The sequence below is a fragment of the Podarcis tiliguerta genome (assembly GCF_965153285.1).
Source record: "Podarcis tiliguerta genome assembly, chromosome: 12".
Taxonomy (NCBI): domain Eukaryota; kingdom Metazoa; phylum Chordata; class Lepidosauria; order Squamata; family Lacertidae; genus Podarcis; species Podarcis tiliguerta.
In genome coordinates this window covers 20,296,808-20,322,322 of record NC_139545.1, presented here as the reverse complement: position 1 = coordinate 20,322,322, position 25,515 = coordinate 20,296,808, and the positions used below count along the sequence as shown (strand labels likewise).

Here is a 25,515-nt window from a genome sequence, read left to right as displayed (position 1 = left end):
ACAACCTTTGAAGGGCCAGGTTGAGGCTGTGTGCAGCCAGAAGTACCATAGGAGTAGCCCTCTGTTAGTTTTTTGTAACACTGATTGCACATATGAACCACTTCCCAGAATCCCTCAATCAGCATACAGAAGACTTGATCACAACACGGAACTTAACTACATCAAATGCATGCATTTAAATGTATTCTGTTCCTAGTGCATATTAAGTACACAACTGCTTACACTAAGTCTATGTGAGCGGCCAACATCCAGAAACACTATACTATTCCAACCTTGTATGCCAAAGTAATGGTTGCTGAACAGCAGGGATTTGGTTTCTGTGGGAAACTATGTTATTTATTTATTTTAGGCATCTATAAGTAGATTTTCTGCCAAATTGGCACTCAAAGTGGTGAACTGCTTCAATAAAAGTGACAGAAAACTCACTTAATTGCACCTTGGAAAAAGATCATGAGATTCTGTACAGCATTTCAGTCAAGTGTATAATATAATCATTTTAGCCAAAGCTATACTGTTTAGAGTTCTTGCTTCTTCTTCTTTTTTTTCCTTCTTAACAGAAAATATCCACACAAGGTGGTGTTATTGAACCAAAATCCCCAATTTGCTTGGGGGTGTTGTTCCGGGTCATTGAGTGTGATGGCAGAGTGCAATATGCCCATTATGCCCCTGCCCCGCCCCCTTTCCCAGCCACTTCTGGGTTGCCACAATGCACACATGTGTGCAGTCACATGTCAATTGGACATGTGTAAATCAGGCATTGCCAAGAGAGAGAGCATACACACATACACACAACCCCATTGCACTGCATGGCCTACAATGATGTAGAAGCCCTTTTGGTTTCCAATGACTTTCTGGTCTGCTTAGTCCAGTTCTGCAACAGGCAGAATCATAAATATGCTGCCAAATTTTGTATCAAAATTGGATTTGAAATAATCGCTAAACCTAAGCCCTTCTTCAAAAAGGATGAGGATCACCCTAAGGATATAAGCTGAAAGGGTATATACTGAAATGGAAGAAGTGAAACCTAAACTGAAATATTAAGCATTAACTCAGTTAAGATGCCTTTTTTTTTTTTTTTTTTTTTGCATCTCCCCTTCCCCCTTGAGAAAGATAGTCTATTAATTTTTAAAGTGCTTTTAATAGTGCTCTGCTTTTTTTACTAGATTTGTTTACTAGATTTTATAGCTTTGTTTTTAAGTTGCCTTAATTTTATTATAATTTTATTGCTTTTAAACTATTGTATTTTATATGCTTTTAGCTTTCTGTGGTTTGCCCAAGTTTGTTATAATTTTTGTGAGTTGTCTGGAGTCCCAGCTCTAGAGAAGAGGTGGGATATAAATAAATATAACTAATTAAAAAAAATACCATATTATTATTATTATTATTATTATTATTATTATTATTATTATTATTATTCTCAATATTCTTATTTCCTCCTCCTTTCCTCTCTTTTCCCATGAACTTCTGGGTGCTGCTAAGAACAAACTTCTCAAAGCTCAAACTTTACCTTCCAATTCATATTAACTAACCTTTTGTCAGTAGCTGACTGCTCAAACCCATATAACAAAGTCCTGAAATCTTTTTGGTGACCTTCTATCTTAATAACTCCTCATGACACCTGTATTAGGAATATGACTATTTGACCATGAATCTGCCTCTGCTGACAATTGCACAGTTCTTTCGCTAGCCTCATCCAAGAGACCCAAGTCAGAAATACAGATCAAACTCCTCTCTTGCTTTTTTCTTTGGCCAATATTGACCATTGGGCATGGGAACTGGAGGAATGAGAATCAATCAGCACTGATCTGCTGGGCCTTGGTCTTCATGAGCTAGAGATATGGTGGTACAGTAATAGATTTGTGTTGGTGACAGTCAGTTCCTAATAGATAATGAAGAAAAGTTTAAGGAAGCTCTGGCCCCCAGCGGAAAGCACGTGAAAGAAAACAGGTTATTGCCACTTCTGAAAAGTCAGAATTGTATGTTGCAGACAGAGATCCTTATCCGCAGCATTTTAAACTTGTTGTTGAGTCACAGCTTTTGGAGCAGCCTGAGATGAAATGAAGAGTACATGTGTGGTGGTCAGTTCATCGGAGGTGTGAATGGTTGAAGTCTGAGGCACAGATGTCACGAAAAAATAATCAGCAGCATTTGACTTGCCAGGACAATATATTGGAGTATGATTAAAAGCTTGAAGTTGTGCTATCCAACGTTCAATGTGGGCCGGTAGTTGGAACGAATCACTGATGAACATGGGTTGTGGTGGCATATGATCTGTGATTATTATGAAATGGTGTCCAAATCAGCACAAGTGTAAGTGTAAGCCATTCCACACTACAGCCAATGCTTTTCATTCTGTTTGTGAAAAGTGACATTCAACAGCTGGGGGTGCTTTACTTACATACGCTGGGATAAATATACAGCTACTGGAGTCTGTTTATGTAGAAAGACCCTCAAGCCCAACAAGGGCTCATTTTTTATGAGTTGTGTGTTTTGGGGGCTCAAAATATGCCATTGTTGTATAGCTAGAAAGGGACACTTTAAGCTGAGATAAAGCTGCTTGATATTTATCAGTCGATTCCCAGCTTTGTTTTTGCTGGTGAGCTCTCTTAGGGGCTGAGTTATGATGGCTAGATTTGGAATAAAACAGCCACAATATTGGCAAGGCCAAGGAACTTCCTGAGCTAAAATGAAGTCTGTGACTCTGCAGCTTCTTGCATGGCTGCCACATTCTTTGGATCAGGAGAAAGAAAACATGAAAGGGGGAAAAACCAAACAACTCATGTTGTAGTCACACTTCCCAGGATTCAGTGTGAGATTGTATTGCAAATAATCCAAAACTGCTTCAAGGGTGTCATCATGTGGCTTCTGAGTTGCTCCAAACACAAGAATGTCATCATTGAGGTTCAAGACACCAAGGAGCCCGGCTAGAGCTTCTTGGATTACATTCTCAAAAATTTCAGCAGAAGAAGAGACACCAAACCTTAGTCTTTGTATCACCCAAGATGAAAGTGAGTGGTAAACGTGGTGATATATCTAGAGCCAGGGTGAAACTCAAGTTGGTGATATGCAGCTCTCAGATAAAGTTTGGGGCAGATTCTTGCCCTATTTTGGTCTGAAATAAGAATATGAATCTTACCTTTAAGGTAGTTGCAATAATTCACCCTTTCCTGCTCTTTCCTGTCCTTTTCCTGTTTTCCTTAATGTTACATTTACAGTGGTACCTCGGGTTACGTACTTAATTAGTTCTGGAGGTCTGTTCTTAACCTGAAACTGTTCTTAATCTGAAGCACCGCTTTAGCTAATGGGGCCTCCTGCTGCTGCCGCACCGCCGCTGCACGATTTCTGTTCTCATCCTGAAACAAAGTTCTTAACCCGAGGTACTATTTCTGGGTTAGCGGAGTCTGTAACCTGAAGCGTATGTAACCCGAGGTACCACTGTACTTTAATGCCATAATGGTGCCAAACACTGTCAATATGTTGTTGTTATGAGCCCTATTCAGGCATGCTGTTTGCATGTAAAAGCTACACGCGAGCAGGGTGAATAGGACAAAGCACAGTAAGCTCCACACCCTTGCAATTCTGTGCCACAAGTCGAATAGTGAGGTCTGAAGCAGGAAGCCCCTATTGCCAGTAGAGACCATCAGCAGGCTCCTTCTATAGACCTATCAGACGCCTCCAGGGCAGCCAGGGGTAGACAACCAGTGGAGAACATCTCCCCAACAGAGGAGCTCTTCTGCATAATCCTAATCCTCTCTGGTGAAGGCTAGGATGGCTCCGTTTTTTTCCAAAACAGCTTTTTATTTCCTTTGGTGAGTCACATGACTTCCAGGTGCTTAGCATTTTTGAGATAAAAATGAATATTGTTCCATTTAGAATAACACTTCTTCATGTGTGCTTTTGCAGTTGGCTGCATAGAGGTAAGAAGGGCTGAATTTAGATTACACCAATTAGAATAAGCCTTTCTGCCGATTTTTCCCCCCCAGGCTTCCACTTGTTATTCTTCTAATTCCTTTGTTGCTAAGGAACACTGCCGCAGGAGATATTAGAATTACCTGCTATTAAGGTAATCAAGGGAGCTAGGAGTGGACAAAAGAGTTGAGCCCATTAAATCACTATAAGTAGCAGCACTTAACTGAATGCAAATAAGGGTGCCAAATTTTGTCAAGCTAGGCGGATGTCCACGTCCAAGAAATAATGGTAAGAATAGATGGCAGATTGCATAAAATACCAGGATGATAGCAATCATGTATACAGTAGTAACAATAAAGCTGAATTTATGTTAGCAGAGTTTCATGGGAACCGTTCTGGGTCCCAAAGTGGGTAATGTCTAAAAGGAGAAACAACATGGGGCTTCTGAATGATGTAATGTCTTCCCCATGCAGCTACTGACAGTGCTGACATGGAAAGGAAGTACATCATTCACTCAATCCAAATTCTTCCTGCATATGTTACTGGAGTGCCATGGGATTCAAACAGCTAAAAGTGCTTTCCACGCTACTCTGGTTATGAACATAAAAACCACCCCCACATGGAATCTCCTTAAATACGTGCACTACTATAAAACACAATTGAAAAATTAGTTTTGTGATGGTACGTTCTTCCACAATCTTAGTTTTGTGGTACATTGTCTTCTATTCTATGTTACATGGAAATGAGCCAATTAAATGAAAGATTTGTTTGTGAACACCTCCTATGCTTCCATACGCCGCATTGCACCCCTTAAGGATAATAAAGTGTACCATACTGACATCCATGCAATGTTATTTAAATTGCCACCCAACCACGTCACCCTGCCCTGCCCTGCATTTTGCAAGAACAAATGTGGCAAACCTAGTTGTGTGGAATATCCTCATGTCAGTGCTGTATGGAGATCCGTGTCACTTATGTGAATAAATTCCATATTAAATAATATGCTACGCCACGTGAAGAGCCTCTACGGTCAGAGTAGATCAGCATACACCTTCTGCTTTTCCTAATGCAAAATACAAGACAGTCTACTGCTCTTTTTTAAAACCATAAAACCCATAAAAGGCTACTTGTATTGTACACAGTATTTAAATCCAGTTAATGCTACCACCTTAACTGTTTGGTTTTGACATAGAGATTAAAGGTCCACCTTCATGGGGACTAGTAGTGTGTGTGTGTGTGTGTGTGTGTGTGTGTGTGTTGTTTGATCACGATGTGTGTTGTAATGGTTACTCATGTAATGATCCATCTGTCAAGTTTTTCCCAACAGCGGTTGTTAAAATTAGAAGAGGGTATGTTGTTGGATATTTTTATTCACAGCCAGATTAATTCAAGACCTAAAGTAATCAGTTTGCATTATATAGCCTTTCATGCAGTTTGCTCAGATTTATAGCTTGGTTGCTTTAGTCTCATACTTGCGAAACAGCTGCTAGGCATTTAGCTAATATCATGCTGTACACAAGTGGATTCTGATTTGTTCATTTGAAGTCATACACCACCAACAACGTTACGGAAAATATGCCATAATGCTAAATCTTTATCTGGGAGGGGAGCATTTACCACGTAATGTCCTAAACCTACAGTGTCCATTACTCATGACACACCATAGTCAACCCTGTGTTAACTCACCAAGTGGTTGGGTTGTGATTCTGGCTCTAGACTAGCTATTCATTAGAACTTCTCAGCTAATCTAGACCAACTACTCCAGGCATAACAAAATTGAGAAAGAAATTAAAATATTTTGATACTTTTAAATCAAAATAATAATGCTTTCTAATACCTTATGACTGCACCATACACACATTTGGAGTTAATGAATGACAACATCAATGAAAAATACTCAGTTTTCATAGCTCCACAACAGTTTTTCTGTTGTCTTTGTTGAGAACCGTAGATGTGACTGAATTAAATAAAACCAATTAAACCTTTCCCTCATTTGATTGTGTTTCTGCCAATGGATCGTATCGGCTAAAGCCCATTCCGCTTTCTCATTAAAATGCAGCTCCTAGCTGAACAAGCCTAACTGGCAAGAAGTCACTAAACATAATTGTTTGAAATATGAATATTTCTAAAAACAGTGCATTTTGATTACAGTCATCTGTTTAGATGAGGTGGCATTTTACTGTGATTGTATTTCAACAGAAAGGGATGTTTTATCTTATGGCTAAAGAGGTGATAAATAGAAAGCTTGACAGAAATAATCCACTGAACACAACCTTCAAAACAAATGTACTTTGCACACCAAATGCTACATTTGGATTTAATTCTTTTTTAAAGCATTCTTCCATAATGCAATTTATATTCATAATCAGCATGGCAGCATGAAAGACTAATACACAGAGTGGTATTAGTGTCTCTGTTCATTAAGAAGCAAAGTATTAATATTTTAATTCATGGCATGTTTGGATCCGATTCTCAGCAGACATCCAAGCTTCTTAATCTGAAACACACATTTCAGAAGATAAAAAATAAGGACAAGTGTGGTGATTGAAACTAGGAAAGCAGACTTTTAAAATTTTAATATTACATAATGAAGCACAAACTATTCTCTGTTCATGTTGTTGAATGGCTAAAAACAGTTGCCTGAAGGAAAGTAGCCAGAAAAACATCTATGCATCTAAACTGGTTTATGCACACTGATGGGTTCTGTCTATGTTTTCAGGATTACAGTTCCTAATGTAACACAAGGTTAATAAGTGAGAGTCGGGGGGAACTAAGCAGTTAGTTCACGTAACATTCAGAAAGAGAGGGAAAGCAAGCATGAGTTATTTACTTGCATTTGTAAGCTCTGGCCACATGGATTTCCCAAATTCCTTGCTTTTCCAAATTCCTAAACTCAATTTGTCTGGAGTTACAGATAAACAGCCTTCCATAGAGTTCAACCTCTCCGGTGAGAAATTTTGAGCACTTACAGTGGTACCTCGGGTTAAGAACTTAATTCATTCTGGAGGTCTGTTCTTAACCTGAAACTGTTCTTAACTTGAAGCACCACTTTGGCTAATGGGGCCTCCTGCCGCCGCTGTGCCGCCACTGCACGATTTCTGTTCTCATCCTGAAGCAAAGTTCTTAACCCGAGGTAATATTTCTGGGTTAGTGGAGTCTGTAACCTGAAGCGTATGTAACCTGAAGCATATGTAACCCAAGGTGCCACTGTATATAGTTACCTTACACTTACACACTTACACACACACACACACACACACACACACACACACACACACTGCCCACCTTCTATATTTAGAACACACAGGTCATCTACTTCTATATAACCTGTCTTACAATGATCCACCAGTGCTGTCTATTTCAACTTGAGGCACTTATTCAGAGTTCAGATTTCCAGTAAATGCCTTCTTTGTTGTGTATATCCCATGAAAAGCCTCTAAGGTGCTTTTGCTGCCTCTGTGATTATTAGTTCTGAACAAAGGAAGCAGTCCAATCAGTAATGCATCTGCCTAATAAAGAAGCACTTACTACAGTGTGATGTTCGAGAGAGCCAGCGTGGCATACTGCTAAGAGTGTGAGATAAGAATCTGGAAGACCAGAGTTCGAATCCCCACTCAGCAATGAAGCACACTGGGTGATTTGGCCAATCATTCACTCTTAGCTTAATCAACTCCACAGGATTGTCGTTAGGATAAAGTGGGGAGGAAGAGACACTCGTGGACACTACTTTGAACTCCTTGAGTGTCAAGTTCAGAGAGACCTTCCCTCCCTTTGGTAACTTCACAGATAAGAATTAATGAGTTGTCTACTCTAACCCCTCCTTACGACTTCCACAGCAAGAAAGGCACCAACTGGAAGTTCCCCCCTCCCTCTGCCTCCTTTTTCTCTGATACATTCAGACCTCCGAGTCAGGGGACAGGGGGTGGTCCCCCATACTCTCGATTGATGTCTCTCCTAGTTGTCCCCTCCCTTCCGCTTCTCCTGTCATTATCTCGTAGGTGGGTAGCTCCTCTATAAGCTGTTCAGCTTCTGTGTTTGTATCTGCCTTTCTCTCTGCTTCTGAAAACCCTGGAGGGGGGAGAATATTTCCCCTCCTCTTCTGAGAGAAGCTAATCTGCCTGCGACAGCATTCCCCCATCTTCAGATCCAGACCATTCCCTAACCCTGAGAAAAGGTGGGATATAAATGAAACAAACAAACAAACAAACAAACAGTGGGTACTGTATAATTTTTGTGCAATTTGCTTGGAAGAACTCAGGTCCCAATTCAGCTGCCCAAGGTGAATTGGGGACCTGAGTAAATCTCACACTATCCCTCTGGCCCCGCAATAAACAGTTTTAGTGTATTGACTGGTATTCTTTTTGTCATCCCTCACTTTTTTGCATGGGGGGGGGAGAGAAGAGGGCAGCAACTTAACCTGGGACGTTATGTAAGCACTGCACCCGAGCTGTGGGCTCTTCATCACCTGATTTCCAAACCCCTCCCTAGTTTATAAGGAGGCAACCAAATGATAATCAACTACTGTCTGTACATGAGATAAATGAAGAAGCAGGGAGATTTCATGGAGATCCTGGATGTCAGACACCATGTCTGTTCTATGTTGGTCACTGCTATTACAGCCTGATAATGAAATTAAGCACAGAAAAGGGGGAAGATGTCATTCTTTCACTTTAAGATTTGAATCCTGATCTTTATCCCCAGTTAAACTGCATACAGCTTAGAAGAAGAAGAGTTTGGATTTGATATCCCGCCTTTCACTCCCTTTAAGGAGTCTCAAAGCGGCTAACATTCTCCTTTCCCTTCCTCCCCCACAACAAACACTCTGTGAGGTGAGTGGGGCTGAGAGACTTCAAAGAAGTGTGACTGGCCCAAGGTCACCCAGCAGCTGCATGTGGAGGAGCGGAGACGCGAACCCGGTTCCCCAGATTAGGAGACAACCGCTCTTAACCACTACACCACACTGGCTCTTCATTCTCTTAGAGAATGAAGACCTCCTTGATGAAAATACCAGGCTGCCTGTGGAGCAAATGGATGTGTCAACTCAATGCTCCTGAACAGCAAGACCGTCTGAACTATTTTATATTTCCTGTTGTCAGGTATTGAGAATGTACTCTCTACTGATCTAGAAAGCTGTAAGAAACCCTGAAGAACATAAGGAGTACTGTGTGGACTTTGAACAAACTGGTATGCCACTCTGGACTAAGGATTTATACAATTTCTGAATGTAAGCATTGACCATGACCTGGATTTCCCACCTGCTCAAATAAATTACCAAAATCTAATTTTTATAGAATACTAGATGGACACTATAAAATTATAACAAATAATCAGCAGCTGAACTGATAATGGCAGCACTGCTTTCTGCCCACCCATAGTGGTGAAGGTACGGCACAGCAGAAAACAGGCCAGCAGCAACCCCACCTGTGTCCCAACTTAACAGCTAAGGTCAGGATTTCTGATGTCTTGACCTAGTTTGTACCGCAATCTGGGTAAAGCATGTTCAAAAATAGCTTCCAAAGTGCTTTTTTAAAAAAGAACTTCAGTTATCACTGCTGTAAAAATTGTAACATGGGAATAGATTTGGACAAATACAGGAAGAATCAAGGATTTTATCAGAGAGAGAGCATGAGAGGGAGAATGAAAGCTTCTTTTGATTTTTCTACACTCATGGTTTTTAATTGAAACTATTTATTCATAGTTTTAATCCTAACAGTTTACTAACTGAATAACAAGATACGCTTCACAAGCTGAAAAGCATGATATTAAACAAAAAGACGAACATAAGCTGTGAAGCTGAAAAAAGCTCATCGACTCAGATCCACTGTAAAATAACAACAAATCCTGTTGTTTCTCTTTCTATTTATCAGAGGACTCGTTCATCCATCCATCCATACATTCATTCATTCATTCCAGAGGGGACACCTTGTGTAGAATGCAGCTGGCAGGTTGGTAAGTGTGGCACCCTAATGGCGCCATGTGTCACAAGTCTTGGAAGCACCCTCTGGTTGCCACTGAGCTACCAGGTGAAATCCAAGGTATTCATACTAGCATAAAACCCTAAGTTTAATGGAGCTTACTCCCAGGTGAGTGGAAACAGGACTGTGGAATAAGTAGTGCGGAAATCAGGCCCCAGCACAACATTATAGCTTTTAACAGCACCAGTGCTTCAATCCATTATGCTGCTCTGCTAAATTGGGTCAACCAGCACTTCCAGGTGTGTTAGTGGAATTAAGCAAAATTGGCACAAAAGTGGAGACGCGGCATGGAAGTGTCTAGGCAAATAACTGGTGAACAATCCTTGATTATACAGTAGTGGCCAAAATTGTGGAAACCTTTTGGAGAAAGTGTATTTTTGAGGTTTGATGGTTCATAACACCACCTTTTGGGGGGAGTAATACCATAAAATAATACCATCTTTCTGTTGATATATTATTTTATGGTATTAAGCAAAAAAGTGGTGTTATGAGCCATCATTGCCAAAACAAGATGACACCTGATTGGCTCTCTAAATACTCCTTTTTCTAGTTATTTGGCTATAACTTTTGATAGAATGCAGATAATAGAACAAACTTTGTTGCATTACATTCTTCATTAGATTATGTTTCCGTTGATATATAATTTTATGGTATTACTTTTTTAAAAAGGAGTGTTATGAGCCATCAAACCTCAGAAATACACTTTCTCCAAAAGGTTTCCACAATTTTGGAACTAGTGTACCTATCAATATTATCACAAACCATCAGTCTGATAAACAGTTCCTACAGTTTTGCGACTGACATGCAGAAGATATACAAAGCTGACTCATTTTGCTACAGTGGTATCCTGGACAAATCAGATCAGCATCCTTCCTTCTATGCACTGTTGAAGTTATGCACATCTCTGAATATCAGCTGTTAGGCTAATCCACTGCAATGAACCCATTGGGCAAGGCAAACACCTGTTGTTAATCCACTCTGGCTTTGGCTCTTGGCTTCACTGCAGGCATTTCTTTTGCTCACTAGTGACCTTTGGAGAGTAGCTTTATACAACTGCTTTGTATTAGCAAGCTTTACTATGGAGACAACAGAAACAAGACTTGAATCTCTGTGCTGCAAAACAAAGCACAGCAATACTAAAAAGGGTTATTAATGGAAGAAGTCAAAAGTTATTACGAAAATCACTTACTGCTTATTTAAACCTAACACTTACTGCATATATAAACCTTGTCACAGTGCAAGGCTGAAACAAATGACAACATCTAAAAATCTAGGTAAAGAGGCCTGTAATCCAAAATGTCTTTGATCAATGCCCCATTTGTGGTTCTCACGTCTATTTTAACCATTATTCAGTCTGATGTATTTGACCTTTAGGATAAAATAAGGCCAATGGTTTTTACATTTATTTGCTCCATTGTGTCACTGTAATTGAGTTCACCTAGAGAGACATCTGAAATTTTAATAACAATAATCGTTTAGGCACTAAATTTGGTGCTTTTAATCATAGGGGGCAAATGGCCTCTTTTCAGCTAATCTGCTAAGTGGGGAAAAAATTGAAGTACTGCACTCCTGAGTGATGACCACCTCTCTTATTTTTACACTACTGTTTGCCACAGTTTCCATCATCTTTTGATAACTTCAGATTCTGATAATTTGGGGAGATATTCTGAATGAGGGGTTTGAACAAAAGATTATGCGTTGCACATTAAACAAGACTGAGTTCTATAACATAGGAGCTCACAACACCCTAGTATTTGATAAGGGTGGCACTGTGGTCTAAACCATTGAGCCTCTTGGACTTCTCAATAAGAAGGCCGGTGGTTCAAATCAATGCCACGGGGTGAGCTCCTTTGTTCTGTCCCAGCTTCTGCCAGTTTAGCAGTTCGAAAGCACACCAGTGCAGTAGATAAAAAGGTACCAACGTGGCAGGAAGGTAAACGGTATTTCCGTGGGCTCTGGCACTCGTCACTGTCCTCCTTGTGCCAGTAGCAGTTTAGTCATGCTGGCCACATGGCCCAGAAAGCTGACAGTGGGCAAACACCAGCTCCCTCGGCCTGAAAAGCAAGATGAGCACCGCACCCCACAGTCACTTTTGACTGGACTCAACTGTCCATGGGTCCTTTACCGTTTGCCTTTACTAGTATTCGATTCTGTATACTGAATTGGGAAGCTGGTACAACCAGTGCATGCTGGGAAACACAATTCCTTCAACTTTTTACCTTCACATTGTGTTTGAGTCCTTACTTTGATATATAGTAGCAAAACAGAGTTGGGCAATGATTGGCAAAAATCATGTTTGCCTGGGCCAAGACCTCTCAGCAAGTAATCTAGTCACCTCAGGAAGTAGGTGACTATGTTGCAGATCAAGTTTTGATACACCTGGTCAAACAGAACAATACCATTTATACCATACTTCCTGATAACCAGACCCCAGCAGAAAACATGGCTGAGACATGATTACAATCATTAAGCCCACTCTAATTTCCAACTTTTAGTAAGGAGACCCCACCTAACCTCTAAAAGGGTGGAGAAAAGCATAGTTTCTCCTTCTTACTTAATCTTAACCTCACTTCCAGCAGTGGCTGATTTTGGGGAGCTCAAATGGTTTGGTCACATTGGGCGCTGAGCCTTGGGTGTGCCACAGGAGCCTCTGCAACTATGATTAAGATGGAATGCTAAAAGCGGGGGAGAGGGAGCAAATTTTGGTGTTGCACAGGGCGCCACTGAAATTTGAGACATACTTTAAATCTCCTTTCTGCCTTCTGGAGTTTCATGTCAAGTGGGGACGCTCCACCCTTTTTCATCCATGTCGTTAGCATGGTAATATTTTTACTCTTTTAAGAACTTATTTTATTTAGGGTTGTAAATGTATTAGGTTAAATGTACCCATGAATTTATGTTTATATGCTGCACCACACTTGATTAGCTGGTAACTGAATTCCTTTTCCCACCCATCTGTAATAAACATTTTTTCAAGCGTGCTCTTGTTGTGGGTGTAAATCCCTAGGATTCTGAACTTCTTAGATGCAATTTCAGAGTAGCACGCTGCTGACCCATGTAAAAGATCCCTCCCTTACACAAGCGTGTATAGGGGTTACATGTGAAACACACACACACAAGCTTTTTTTTTAAGAAATACATACCTCCCAGGGTGGTGTAATAGGCCAATTTCTATGCAGGAAAAAATAGATAATGAGGCAAGGTCATTGTTTCTGGACTTCTGATTATTTCTCGATTATTTCCAGATATACAAAAAAAGTAGTATTTTATTCAGGATTGCATTCTCATTTCAGTTCTCAGACAAAGTTTCTTCTCCGAAGTACCTGTGACTGTAAGGGATCATCTTAAGTGAAAGTCTAAGTGAACATGTGACTGGGTAATGAAGTAAAGCTGCACTCCAGAAAGTGAAGGAAAGAAGCAGTGTGTCCAAGCTGAGCCACTTTCTTCCCCAAATCATCTTCCTGCATGGATTAATCACCTTGTTTGCCTTAGTTGTGCTTCACTTTGCTGAACTCCCGCTTTCAACATGGATGCACAGGTGCTACCTCCCTTTATTGGTCTATACCTAACTCAATAAAATGCCTGGAGTCCCCCTTCCCCTGCAACAGGCATCACTTAGCTTGGACAGGGATGTGTACTGTCAGTGCATGTTGATTATATCATTCACAGCCCATAATCACAGAAGTGGGGAGCTCTCTTGTGTTCCTCTGCTGGGCTGGGAGAGCAAGAGGAATGGCTGTTAATTTTAGGCCCAGAGTGCTGCATTCATATGCATCATCAACCACTGTTGTTACGCTAGGCAATGGATCCAAGTCTGGAATTCATCAAATCTACCTGACTATTTAGAAACAGCCAGGAAAAATAATATACATTTTGCTTAGATTTAATAATAATAATAATAATAATAATAATAATAATAATTGTTCTGCTTTACAGTGTCGGTTGGATCCAGCTCAAGTCAGAAGAGATCAGTGGGACTTTGTTGTGACTAACATCTCATTGATTTCAATAGGACCCAAGTTCAACTAACTTAGTCTACCCTATTGTCTCCAAAAGCAACTCACATCACACACACACACACAGTGAGAGAGAAAGGGAGGGGGGAGGGAGAGAGAGAGAGAGAGAGAGAGAGAGAGAGAGAGAGAGAGATCCTGGTCTTGTTAACAAACTACAGTGGACGCTCGGGTTGCAAACGTGATCTGGGCAGGATGCATGTTCGCAACCTGCGTCTGTGCATCTGCGCATGCACAAAGCGTGATTTAGCGCTTCTGTGCATGCATGACCACTGAAACCCAGAAGTAACCCGTTGTGGTACTTCCGGGTTTTGGCGGTCCGCAACCCGAAAAAATGCAACCTGAAGCGGCTGTAACCTGTGGTATGACTGTATAAAGACAAAATACACACGGGGAAGAAAGAAAAGGTGGAGAAGATGAATCAGTTTGTTAATGGCAAGACGAAGAGGTAAATTGTGAATAGCATTGATATCTGTTCGGAGAGGCGGATTTTCATTTGCTGGTGTTCTTTTCTGGATAGGAGGGATTCAACTACCTGATAGCACCTTAGTTCTCTAACTTGCGACAGAGGGCAGAGTATGCTTCCCCTTGCTTCTCCAGTCTCAGGGCAAATGGTATTAAAGATAATATAAAAGGGCACATGGGCGGGGGGTGCGTGCATGCAAAAATAGAGCTAGACAATTCACCTTCTACAGATTTTGCAACTTCCTTAGCAGCACTCAGCTGATGCAAACTGGAAGGTGGTGGACTCTCTATCATTCAAGGTGAAATTTGATGGACATCTGTCAGGGATTCTTTGGGGGTACCTTCTAACTCCATGATTCTATGAAACAATAACCCCAAATATGGGAAGTATAATATGGGAAGTATAAAATTCACAATAAAATTTAATGTGTAATTTCACTGGCATTGCTTCTGTTTATAGAGTACATGTATGGTGTCTGACTTTTGGAAAAGTTATTGCTTGTGATAACCTCCTTTCTGTAACAAGCAACATGCAACACATCTATCAGCTATTACCTCTATTTTAATATTTATACTTTCAAATCCAATCTATAGGCCAAACAAAGTTTTCTACTCATTCAGCTGCCTAAGACACAGCCCTCCAGGACCCTTCCAGGCAAAAGTTCAATTGGAACAAATTGGGTTTTCAAAAATACTGAGCATCTCTTGAGCATGGTTGTGCACTTGTGCAACTCACATTATAACAACTGATTCCAGTGGCACTAAACTGACTAAATCAAAATACATAACAATATTGTGAATCAGATTGTACCTATGCCAATTCAGAACCAAAGCTGCTGCAAATCTTAGATGAATTTAACATTCAAATAACCATGCTGATAGCTATTCTGTCAAAGGGGCAGACTGAGGCTACAATCCTATACACAGTTATCAGAGAGCAAGTCCCACTTAAATATTATGATGTTGCAGGGAATATATAGTCAGTAGGTTATTTGTTTTAATTTCTGTGTGGTTTTATTGTACAGATGTACAGATGTATTGTATAGATGTCAACCGCTTTGGTCTTTTTAAAAAGAAACTGTGGTATACAAACATTTTTATAAAGGAAGGAAATGAATTGCTTAGACCTCACCCTCAAGCAAGTTCTTACACTGCAAATTTGATAACTAACTGCTGCTTTTTATCTCAGTAGGGAAACAAACTTGTGTTTGAGAGTCTCATGAAAACAGAAATGTGTAGTTTGCCTCTAAAACTAGTTTCATAGCTTATCTCTTACTTTCTCAGCTTATTCTAGTCAAAGCAATTGTAGACACTCTCCCCCTCAAAAAGCCAATCTAGCACTGATCAAAGTATAGCACATTTCTGCATTGTGCAGTCCAAAGTGAATTCTGCAAGACTGTTGCACTTTGTTGCAAAAGGAAACACATGAAATTCCAAGGCAAGAACTATGCTAAAAATATAACCAGGATTGCTTGCAAGGAGAGAGGGGGAATTTAAACATCCTTCTGCCAAAAATCAGCGAAGCATAATATTGCATTCAAAGAGCAGTCAAGATTCCTAATTCTCTAGCCCACACACATGAAATAGCCTCAGTTCTTAAACTCTTACGTTTGCTAAAATACAGTCAGAATAAAATATTTTAAAAACAAGCCAATAATAATTATGAAAATAATAACACAATATAGGAACTTTATAGATTTCATAATTCTCGCCTTTAAAAAAATAATAATAGGCATACATGCATTAACTTACCCAACAGCATTGCAGTCTCTTCTAATGAAAAGAAAGCTGGTAGTACAAATCTTCTTAAGCCTCCAGTGGCATGAAAACTATTACAGAAATGAATAGAATAAAGTCTCCTGAGCCTTTCCCCTGCCGGCCTGTTTTACAAAAACCAGTAAGGATCACACTGAGAAGTGTCAAACCTGAATAAGCCACTAGCAATTGGACATATAGCCTCAGGGCAGTTAGCTTTTTCATAGGTGATCATTTGATTTTCTCCAGAAAAAGAAGACTCCTACAATATGCAGGGAAACAATGCACAATCTGCTACAGGCAGCAGGCTGAGACATGTAGACAAAGAATCAGTTTTCTTCAAAAGACTTGGATGAGAGAGCTTGTCACAGAAAAATAACTCAGCCACCCTGAAATTACATCAAACCAATCCATCTCAATTCTGTCAATCTGCTGCTTTTCTCATTGCATTTTAAGAGCTGTTCAAACTGCAGCGTGGCAGAGTCCCTGCATTTATGGTGTAATTTATGATCGCAAGAGCACCTCTCCTTTCCCCCTTACATATTCAAATGCATGTTTGAGCACTACAGAAAGCAAGTTGCAATCAAATACATTTGTCCTAGCTCTATTAACCAGGGCTTAAATTTAAGAGCTAGATAGACCTATTTGTTTAAGGTATTCAATAACCATGATCCTATTCTCTAATCTAGGAGGAATCCACTTCCATACATTAAAAATCGAGTGCATAGCCATGAAGAATTTGAAAGAAAAGGGTTTACACACTACTACTACAAGGAGATAAAGTGAAATAAAGGCACCCACATTTGCATTTCTGTGTAAACTTTGCTTGTTGGCTTGAACTATTTCTTATGTATAATAAAAAAAATTAAAAGAGTGTCATTATGCAGACTGCATTGGAAGATTTGTAGTGCCTCATCACAATCCTGGATTTGCATGAAGTCAGAGCTGGGTAGGGGAGCAGAAGAGAAGGCAGGCTGCACAACAGCAGTGGCCATGATATGGGAAAGAGATGAGAGGAACACTGAGGGTGAAAGTAGTGGCTTAAAACAATGGGAGGGGTGTGAATAGACTCAAAAGGGAAGAACACAGGGGATACGAGAAATAGCACATTTGGGTACAACACAGAAACTAACACCTTTGCACTGTACAGTGGTACCTCGGCTTACATACGCTTCAGGTTACAGACTCCGCTAACCCAGAAATAGTACCTCGGGTTAAGAACTTTGCTTCAGGATGAGAACAGAAATCGTGTGGCAGCGGCACAGCAGCAGCGAGAGGCCCCATTAGCTAAAGTGGTGCTTCAGGTTAAGAACAGCTTCAGGTTAAGAACAGACCCCCCCGGAACAAATTAAGTATGTAACCAGAGTTACCACTGTACTCAAACTTCACCCTCTTCCATTCCTCAGCTGCCTCAGGTGAGATAAATATAGGATGTGGGATCCTCAAATATTCCATAATACCTTCACACAATGTATTTCACTCTTGGTAGCATGTATTATCTCCAACACGAAATGCCAGATTCAAGTATTTTATTAACCAGCAAACAACCATACATGGACAACATCAATCAACTGAACTTAACGTTCTTTAACTGAATAATAATAATAATAATAATAATAATAATAATAATAATAATTTTTTATTTGTACCCCGCCCTCCACGGCCGGAGCCGGGCTCAGAGCGGCTAACATCATATAAATAATACAATATGCAACAAGCTAAGTGACTGGATTGCTCTTAATATTCTGTTCATCTAAAAAGATACAGTGGCAAATAACATAGTGGGGGGTGCAAAGAGGGCTGCAAAATAGAAGAGAACAGGAGACGTGCATGCGGGGGCGATCTGCATGGAAGGAGGACTTGAGAAAAGGAAGAGGTAGGAGAAAGGGGTGAATTTACTAACAGGGCGTGTGTGCAAAGGGGAACTGGGGAATAGGAAAGAGGAGGAGGCATGAAAATAAAGGTGGTCTGCATGCAAGGGGGAGCTCCTTCCGCGGCTGAATTGGCCCAGTCAGGAACAGAACCAGAGCACTGGCTGGCTGCGAGGCTGGAACAGAAGAGAGGGAAGAGATAAAACCCTCCCTTCACCCTCTATAAAGACCTACTTGAAAATAAAACCCCAAGGTGGCTGTCACCAATGGAAGTGAAGGCTCTGAAAAAGCTCAATATGGAGGCCAAATGGCTGAAATATTGGGAAATTTTGGAACAAGAGGGAGATAAATTGAAATTGCAGAGTTTTGAAAAACTAAAAAACAAAGTGCGAGATTGGCTTCATTATTATCAGATAATGGAGGCATATAAATTGGATAAGAAAATTGGCTTCCAGGTGGAAAAATCAAAATTGGAAACAGAATTGTTAGAACCCAAAACTAAGATCTTGTCAAAAATGTATAACTTGCTGCTGAAATGGAATACTCAGGATGAAACAGAAAATCTGCTATGATTAAATGGGCACAAGATGTTGGACATAATATAATGATAGCTGACTGGGAACAGTTATGGACCACAGGTATGAAATTTACGGCATGTAATGCCTTAAGAGAGAATATTATGAAAATGATATACAGGTGGTACATGACACCAGTCAAGCTAGCAAAAATCTATCATTTGCCCAATAATAAATGCTGGAAATGTAAAGAAACTGAAGGTACTTTTTTTCACCTTTGGTGGACGTGCCCAAGGATTAAGGCTTTCTGGGAGATGATTTACAATGAAATGAAGAAGGTATTTAAATATACCTTTCTGAAGAAACCAGAGGCATTTCTCCTGGGCATGGTTGGCCAATTGGTGTTAAAGGATAGAACTTTCTTTATGTATGCTACAAAGGCGGCAAGAATACTTATCGCGAAGTATTGGAAGACACAAGAGTTACCCACTCTGAAAGAATGGCAGATGAAGGTGATGGACTATATGGAATTGGCGGAAATGACCGGCAGAATCCGAGATCAGGGAGAAGGGTCAGTGGAAGAAGATTGGAAGAAATTTAAAGACTACTTACAGAAACATTGTAAAATTAATGAATGTTAGAATGATGCTGGATTAAAGTTAACTGGGATTTTTTAGCAGCAATGTTAAGGAATATGTAAAAATGGATTGCTAACAGGTGATAATTTAAAGCTATAATATGTTAAGATAAAAGATTAAGATAAAATTAAAGAGGGAAAGGATTTGCTGAATTAACCAATTGAACTGGAATGCAAGAAAGGGAGGTGTGAGGAGGTCAGGGAAACAAGCAAATGAAAGATATGATATGGAAAGATTGATTTGCTTTTAACTGTTTCTATTTTGTATCTTCTTTTTCTTTTTTATTTTTTTCTCCTTTTTTCTAGTTTTTGTAATATATTGAAAACTTTAATAAATATCTTTTTTTTAAAAAAAACCCTCCCCTCACCCTCTATTGATTCCCCCATGATCCACATCCAACCAACTTTGCCTCCACAACCCCCTCAGCTTCCACCCCAATTGTATTAACCCCCCCTACAGTATTTCTAACCACAATCCCCATGCAGCCCCACCTCTTGCCCTTCAGCGCCCCACGCCCAGCATTTGTAGAAGACCCTATTTTGCCACCTAGGAAACGCCCTCCCCCCAACACACATGCACATAACACCCCCATTCAGCTCTATTCTATTAACATATTATTTCACAAACCCAATATTAGCATACTACTGAATCCTACCACTTGAATATAATATTGATGTTTAGCCACTGTAGTGCAATGCAATCCTGTCCATGCCTACTCCAAAGCAAGTACATTGTTGTTCCATGAAACTTATTCAAAATCGTGGAAACCTAGGATTGAAGCCTTAAGCATCCCAAAATACCAGAGCAACAGATTTGTGTTAACATGGAAGACATATAGAACAAACGTGTGTGTGTGTTTAAAACCATTTCTATAGTATAAGCTACTTCTGGGTAAACAAAGGCAGGAAGATATGTTTAATATTTAACAGATAGTGTGACATACAAATTGCCACAAATGATTGATGCACTATAGTAAAAACTTGGAAATTAATTAATGATTATGTCTGGTAGCAAAGAGCACACAATCAGCAGTCATATATAATTCAGCCAAAACATGCCATTTCATTTTGAGATGTGTCATTATGACGTACATTGCCAACAGCATTTTTACTAACCAGATTAATTTTGCTGAATAAATTGATTTCAGATACACACACACACACACACACACACACACACACAATTAGCTTAGAGTACTGAATCTGACTAACACAGATGTATAAAAAGGCATCTAATTTGAATCAAGCATCCTTTGGTTTGCTGATGAATAGCAAACCAAAGGCAGCACAACCAACTGCTAACAAAAAGTTATGCTTTCTGTGAACTAATGAAAAAAAATAGTGAAACACATGTAGCTCTGCATAGCTGGCAATTTTTTTTTTTTAAAAAAAAGAAAGTTCAGAATTTCATAATTTACAAATTCATGATGTTTCAAGGAAACTGAGGAGAAGACATGGATCCTAGTCCTAGGTGAAGCATTCTAGAACACTCAATTTCAATATCCCTTAAATTTCAAAAAGTACTGTGCATTATCTCTGTCAAAAAATAAGAGTGATTGCTTCAATAGATAGGCACACAGATATGCTCACATCCTGGAGCCATGTGAAATCAATCAATCAAAGTAATTATAAATATATCTATCTGAACTTTGATGGTTCCACATAGATTGAGGTTTCGAGATAGATTTGCGATTTGAAAAGGATATACAAACTGCACACAGCTTAGTCTAATTGCTACACACTGTTATAACTTTACACTAAGTAAAAGGAAAAGCCACTTGTGTATTGTAAATTGGATTTGGTCTGCTCCCTGTGGGATTGTAATACTAACAGTCAAATCAAAGAGTTTTAGCTCCATTTAATCCTTCTACAATCTGCTTTTTTCCCCCTTCAGTGCAGAGCCACTGAAGCCAAATGATTCCCAGTGCCATAAAGTCCAGCTGATTTATCCCCCTGCTGGGAAAAGTCAATAGAACAACCTACAGCCTGATATCCTGCACATCATGCACCCAACAAATCAAAAGGGGTTGACAGCCCTCCAATTCAACCGTGCATGTGTTTTCTGCTGGCGGTAGACACTACAATATGTTGCTTTCATTAATGTGCTTTTCATCTAAGTATACTAATAACAACTATCCCCACCACCACCACCACCAGAGTGCTACACTTCTTATGGTAATCCTAATTCTGTTCCAGAAGCAAGCTGGTTTTCATTTCCAATTCCTTCTCTGATATTTAATTTTCAGCTGCATTGCTGTCAGTAGCAGACAGTGGGAAGGGGTGGCGACACTCACCTGACAGCTGTGACTACTGCTTACAGGGGAGGGACAAGGTGGCAGGCAGGGAGACTGGTGTAGTGCAAATGCACCAGACTGGCCCTGCTGGTGCATTTACACTGCGCCATCCTCCCTGCCACCTCGCTCCGCCTCTTCCATGTATAACACTTTGTGATCCTTGAAAGATAAAGGTGGCATACAGGTGCAGCAAGGACCTTAATTGCCAGAAATTGGAAAAAAGAATTTGTGCCAACAAAAAAAGAATGGCAGGATAAATTATTAGATTATACTGAACTGGCCAGATTAACAGAGACAATTAGGGGGCAACCCAGACAAGAATTTCAAAAAGAATGGGGGAAATGCAGAGAATACTTTACCAAACATTGCTCAAAATATATCCCTGGACTTGTTTTGATTAATTTCTACAGGAGACTTTGTGGTTTTTTAAGTCATAACTAGGAAAAATTGTAATAATCACATATAAAAGAAACAGTACACAAGAAGTAAATAAGGAGGCTATTTACAGGATAAATGAAGTCTTTTATTCTTATGTTATATTTTCTTTATGTAAGGGGATAGGAGTTTAATTCTGATAAATTGTCAATGGTGGTGGGTTTGTTTTTATGTATGAGTTTTTGTGGACTATGTTGTAAACAGTTGCACTCCCAGCTGTTACATTAGCAGTTCAATCCTATGCATGGGTACTCAAAAGTAAAAGGGGTGGCCCACCCATGAGGCAAGGAGAGGCCACCACCTCAAGTGGCAGAATCCACAGGGGCAGCAGATTCCAATGTAGATTTTTATTCAAGGCCGACCCACCCATAAGACATGGTGAGGCAAGGTGAAGAAATTGCCTCAGGCAGCAGGACCCACCAGGAAAGCAGATTCCTATGTTGAACTGGGAAATGGGAGCCATTTTGGGGTCCACCTCAGGTGCCAAAATGTCTTGGCACGGCCCTGTCAGTGGGGCTTGCTCCCTAGAACTGCATATGACAGAGCTTTCCAAATTTCCCACGTTTGTGTTATGGAAAAAATTCCAGGGTGAGAGACTACTCGACAGTTCATTGGGGTGCAAGTCTATGTGGTCAGTAAGAGAAGGAAGTTCCAGCCAAGTAATTTGGAGCAAAACAGTGGTCAATAGACCACGATCTTTGTTGTTGCGCAACAGGTCCCCACAGGAGTATGAACCCAGAGCATGGGGTGACATCCTCTTTTAAAACTTCCCTCTTTCCCCCAGAATTCACTTCGAGAAGCATCATTGACGCATCATCACTACATCACTAGCATGTCACAAATGGGGAGGGGTATACAAGGGTTACACAAGTTCAACATTAGCTCACTTTATCAGACACCTTTCCCAACACCTCTTAAGTACCCATCACCAAAAGAACAATAAAACTCTTTACATATCCTTGCCCTCAGAACCTGTCTGGAGATGGGCTTTCAGAACACCTGACTTGCTAAACTGCCTCTGCGGATATCTATTGTTGCCCTCTTGGTCACTCCCTGGGTGGGGTGCCATGTACCTGCTCTCACGCTTGGGGAATTATGGCGGGATGCCCTGTCCCTACTGCCTGCAGTGATTTCCTGCTTCTTGGTTCATGTAGGGAATTGGAGCCCAAATTCACCTTTCTTTAAGGGTTAAAACAGCGTTGGAATGAGGAGAGTCGGTTAAAGTATGGATTTCCTACGAATTTATAAAGCTAGGTTTCTTCCCTGAGCTGCCAAGTCGAAAGGATACATTCAGGCATAATATTTGTAACATTGTAACAACTTTAAAGATGTACCCCCCCCCCCCGTCATTTCCGTAACAGTGGTGACTCACTTTTTAGATATGCATCATTTCGCAACACAGTACAGTGGTACCTCGGGTTAAGTACTTAATTCGTTCCGGAGGTCCATACTTAACCTGAAACTGTTCTTAACCTGAAGCACAACTTTAGCTAATGGGGCCTCCTGCTGCTGCCGCCAGGCCAGAGCACGATTTCTGTTCTCATCCTGAAGCAAAGTTCTTAACCTGAAGCACTATTTCTGGGTTAGCGGAGTCTGTAACCTGAAGCGTATGTAACCTGAAGCGTATGTAACCCAAGGTACCACTGTAATCCAGTTTTACTAGCAAACCAGAGGCTAAACTTACCCCTTTCCAGCCCTGGGAGCAGTGTGGGGAGAGTTCCCACAACACTGCAGTCAACACACTAACGTGTCATGACAAAACAGTTTGGAAAGCTCTGGTACCAAACTGGTATATGGAATTGCAGCCCAATATTCTTTTAAAGCGAATATATTTAGTTTCTTTAAAAAATTCTGGGACATAAAAGCATTCTTATGTGTACTTGTAAGGCAACACTTGCAGCGTTCTGTAATTAATCCTGACAACCATCTAAAGATCAAACTGATGTATGCTATAAAACACCTAATGCCACTTGCTAGGTCATGATGACCATTTATTTCAGTCATCTGAGTAATAGCATGAAACAGCTAATGCACTTCACTCCCTCCCCTGGCCCACCCATTCATTCTTTTAGAATCAGTTATGGTTCCAGAGTTCTTGTGAAATATCTTCTTTGGATATTCGTTGCAATACGCAACTTCTCGCTCTTGTTTAACAAAGTTTTAGCACCACAATGGTTTCTGAAACTTATGAGATATGTTCAATCTTTTAATTGGCTTTTAAACTAAGTAATCAATTGAAAGATTGAAAATCAGTCTGAAGACCGAGATGCATAGAAGTGAGACATTTTTCCTACTTGTGCAACAAAACTACTGTTTGAATCTTTATGCTAGCCAACATTTACTTACTGACGCCAATTTCCTCTGAGCCCAGTCAGCTTCAGTGCTGTGTAGCAAGGAAGCTTTTTATTTTAAAAACAGAAGTTACTGCATTTAACCTAAGAGACAAACCATCTGCTAGCCTTAAATTTTTTTTTTAAAGATTTCTTTTCTTTTTATCAAATACACTTTAATGAAGAAGAAACTGCCACACTCCCTGCAACTTGGAAGAGTCTCCATCAAGTTTTTATCTGCCATAGTTCCACTGATTAATCAGAAACAAATTTTAATATGCAATTAAAGGTTTAGTCGACTAATTACATTGATTAATCAGCTGAAGTCCTGGTTTTCAATTAAACAGCGTGTGGCATATTATTGTAATATAATATAACTCGAGTCTCAGGCTCGGTTTGCTTAACTGTTTCAGCCTGCACTAACTTTTCTTGCTGCTGTTTCAAATCAGATCATGGAAATTTCTAGCTTGTGCTTGCACAAGATGACCCTGGAGTGTGTATGCTGATTTTAAAGTACTTCAGCTTTCCTCATCTGGCCGTAAGCACTGCATGTAGTATAATCAGTAATTCCCTTCCTGTCAAGCAGGCCCATAAATACAATCACAAAGAAAGAATAATGTCTTATCTGGAATGTCCATGGTTATAGCTGACACTTCCCAGTGAGAAACCAACATGATCATTGAAGCATCTTTTTCAGTTATCACATGCATTGCTGCCAAGCGCAGCATCTCTGTAACCATTGATGTGCCAGTCCAGCTGCCAATTCCCCCGAACAACTATATCTATCAGACTGCTTCACACAAGAGAATTTCAAGTGTCCCAACCAGCAGCGGTATGCAAACAGTGCAGCCATGTAGTTGACCTCCAGAATATCTTGGATACACTTTTGTAGTTGGAGTAAATTAAACATACCCTCCAACATTTCTCTGATGAAAATAGGGATGAACTACTACTACTACTACTACTACTACTACTACTACTACTACTAATTTTATTATTGATACCCCAGCCATCTGACTGGGATACCCCAGCCACTCTGGGCAGCTTCCAACATATATAAAACATAATAAAACATTAAACATTTAAAAACTTCCCTATTCAGGGCTGGCCAGATAACTCCATATGCCCCAACATTTCTCTGATGAAAAGAGGGACATCCTAAGGAAAAGTGGTATATTCCAGGGTCAAATCAGAAAGTGGGCAGCTTCTGAAAATCCAGGACTGTCCCTCGGGAAAAGGGACACTTGGAGGGTCTGAATCAAATTGTACTGCAAATCTGCAGGGAATAGAGGGAAAGAGAGGTAGCAAGAATCTTT

The 25,515-nt window shown here is 40.2% G+C and overlaps 1 protein-coding gene across 10 annotated transcripts in view; it reads right to left on the bottom strand.

The window, feature by feature from the left end:
* ZNF385D (zinc finger protein 385D) overlaps positions 1–25,515 on the bottom strand; it is a 547,534-nt gene that overhangs the window by 247,045 nt on the left and 274,974 nt on the right. Inside the window, exon 1 of one of the 10 annotated variants that reach the window (XM_083404992.1) lies at positions 16,115–16,139. The exons of the other annotated variants lie outside the window; for them this stretch is intronic. Within the exon in view, the coding sequence (XP_083261118.1) occupies positions 16,115–16,124 (10 nt within the window). The 5' untranslated portion in view covers positions 16,125–16,139. Of the gene's footprint in view, positions 1–16,114; positions 16,140–25,515 lie in introns of those variants that run through there. 10 annotated transcript variants of the gene reach the window in all.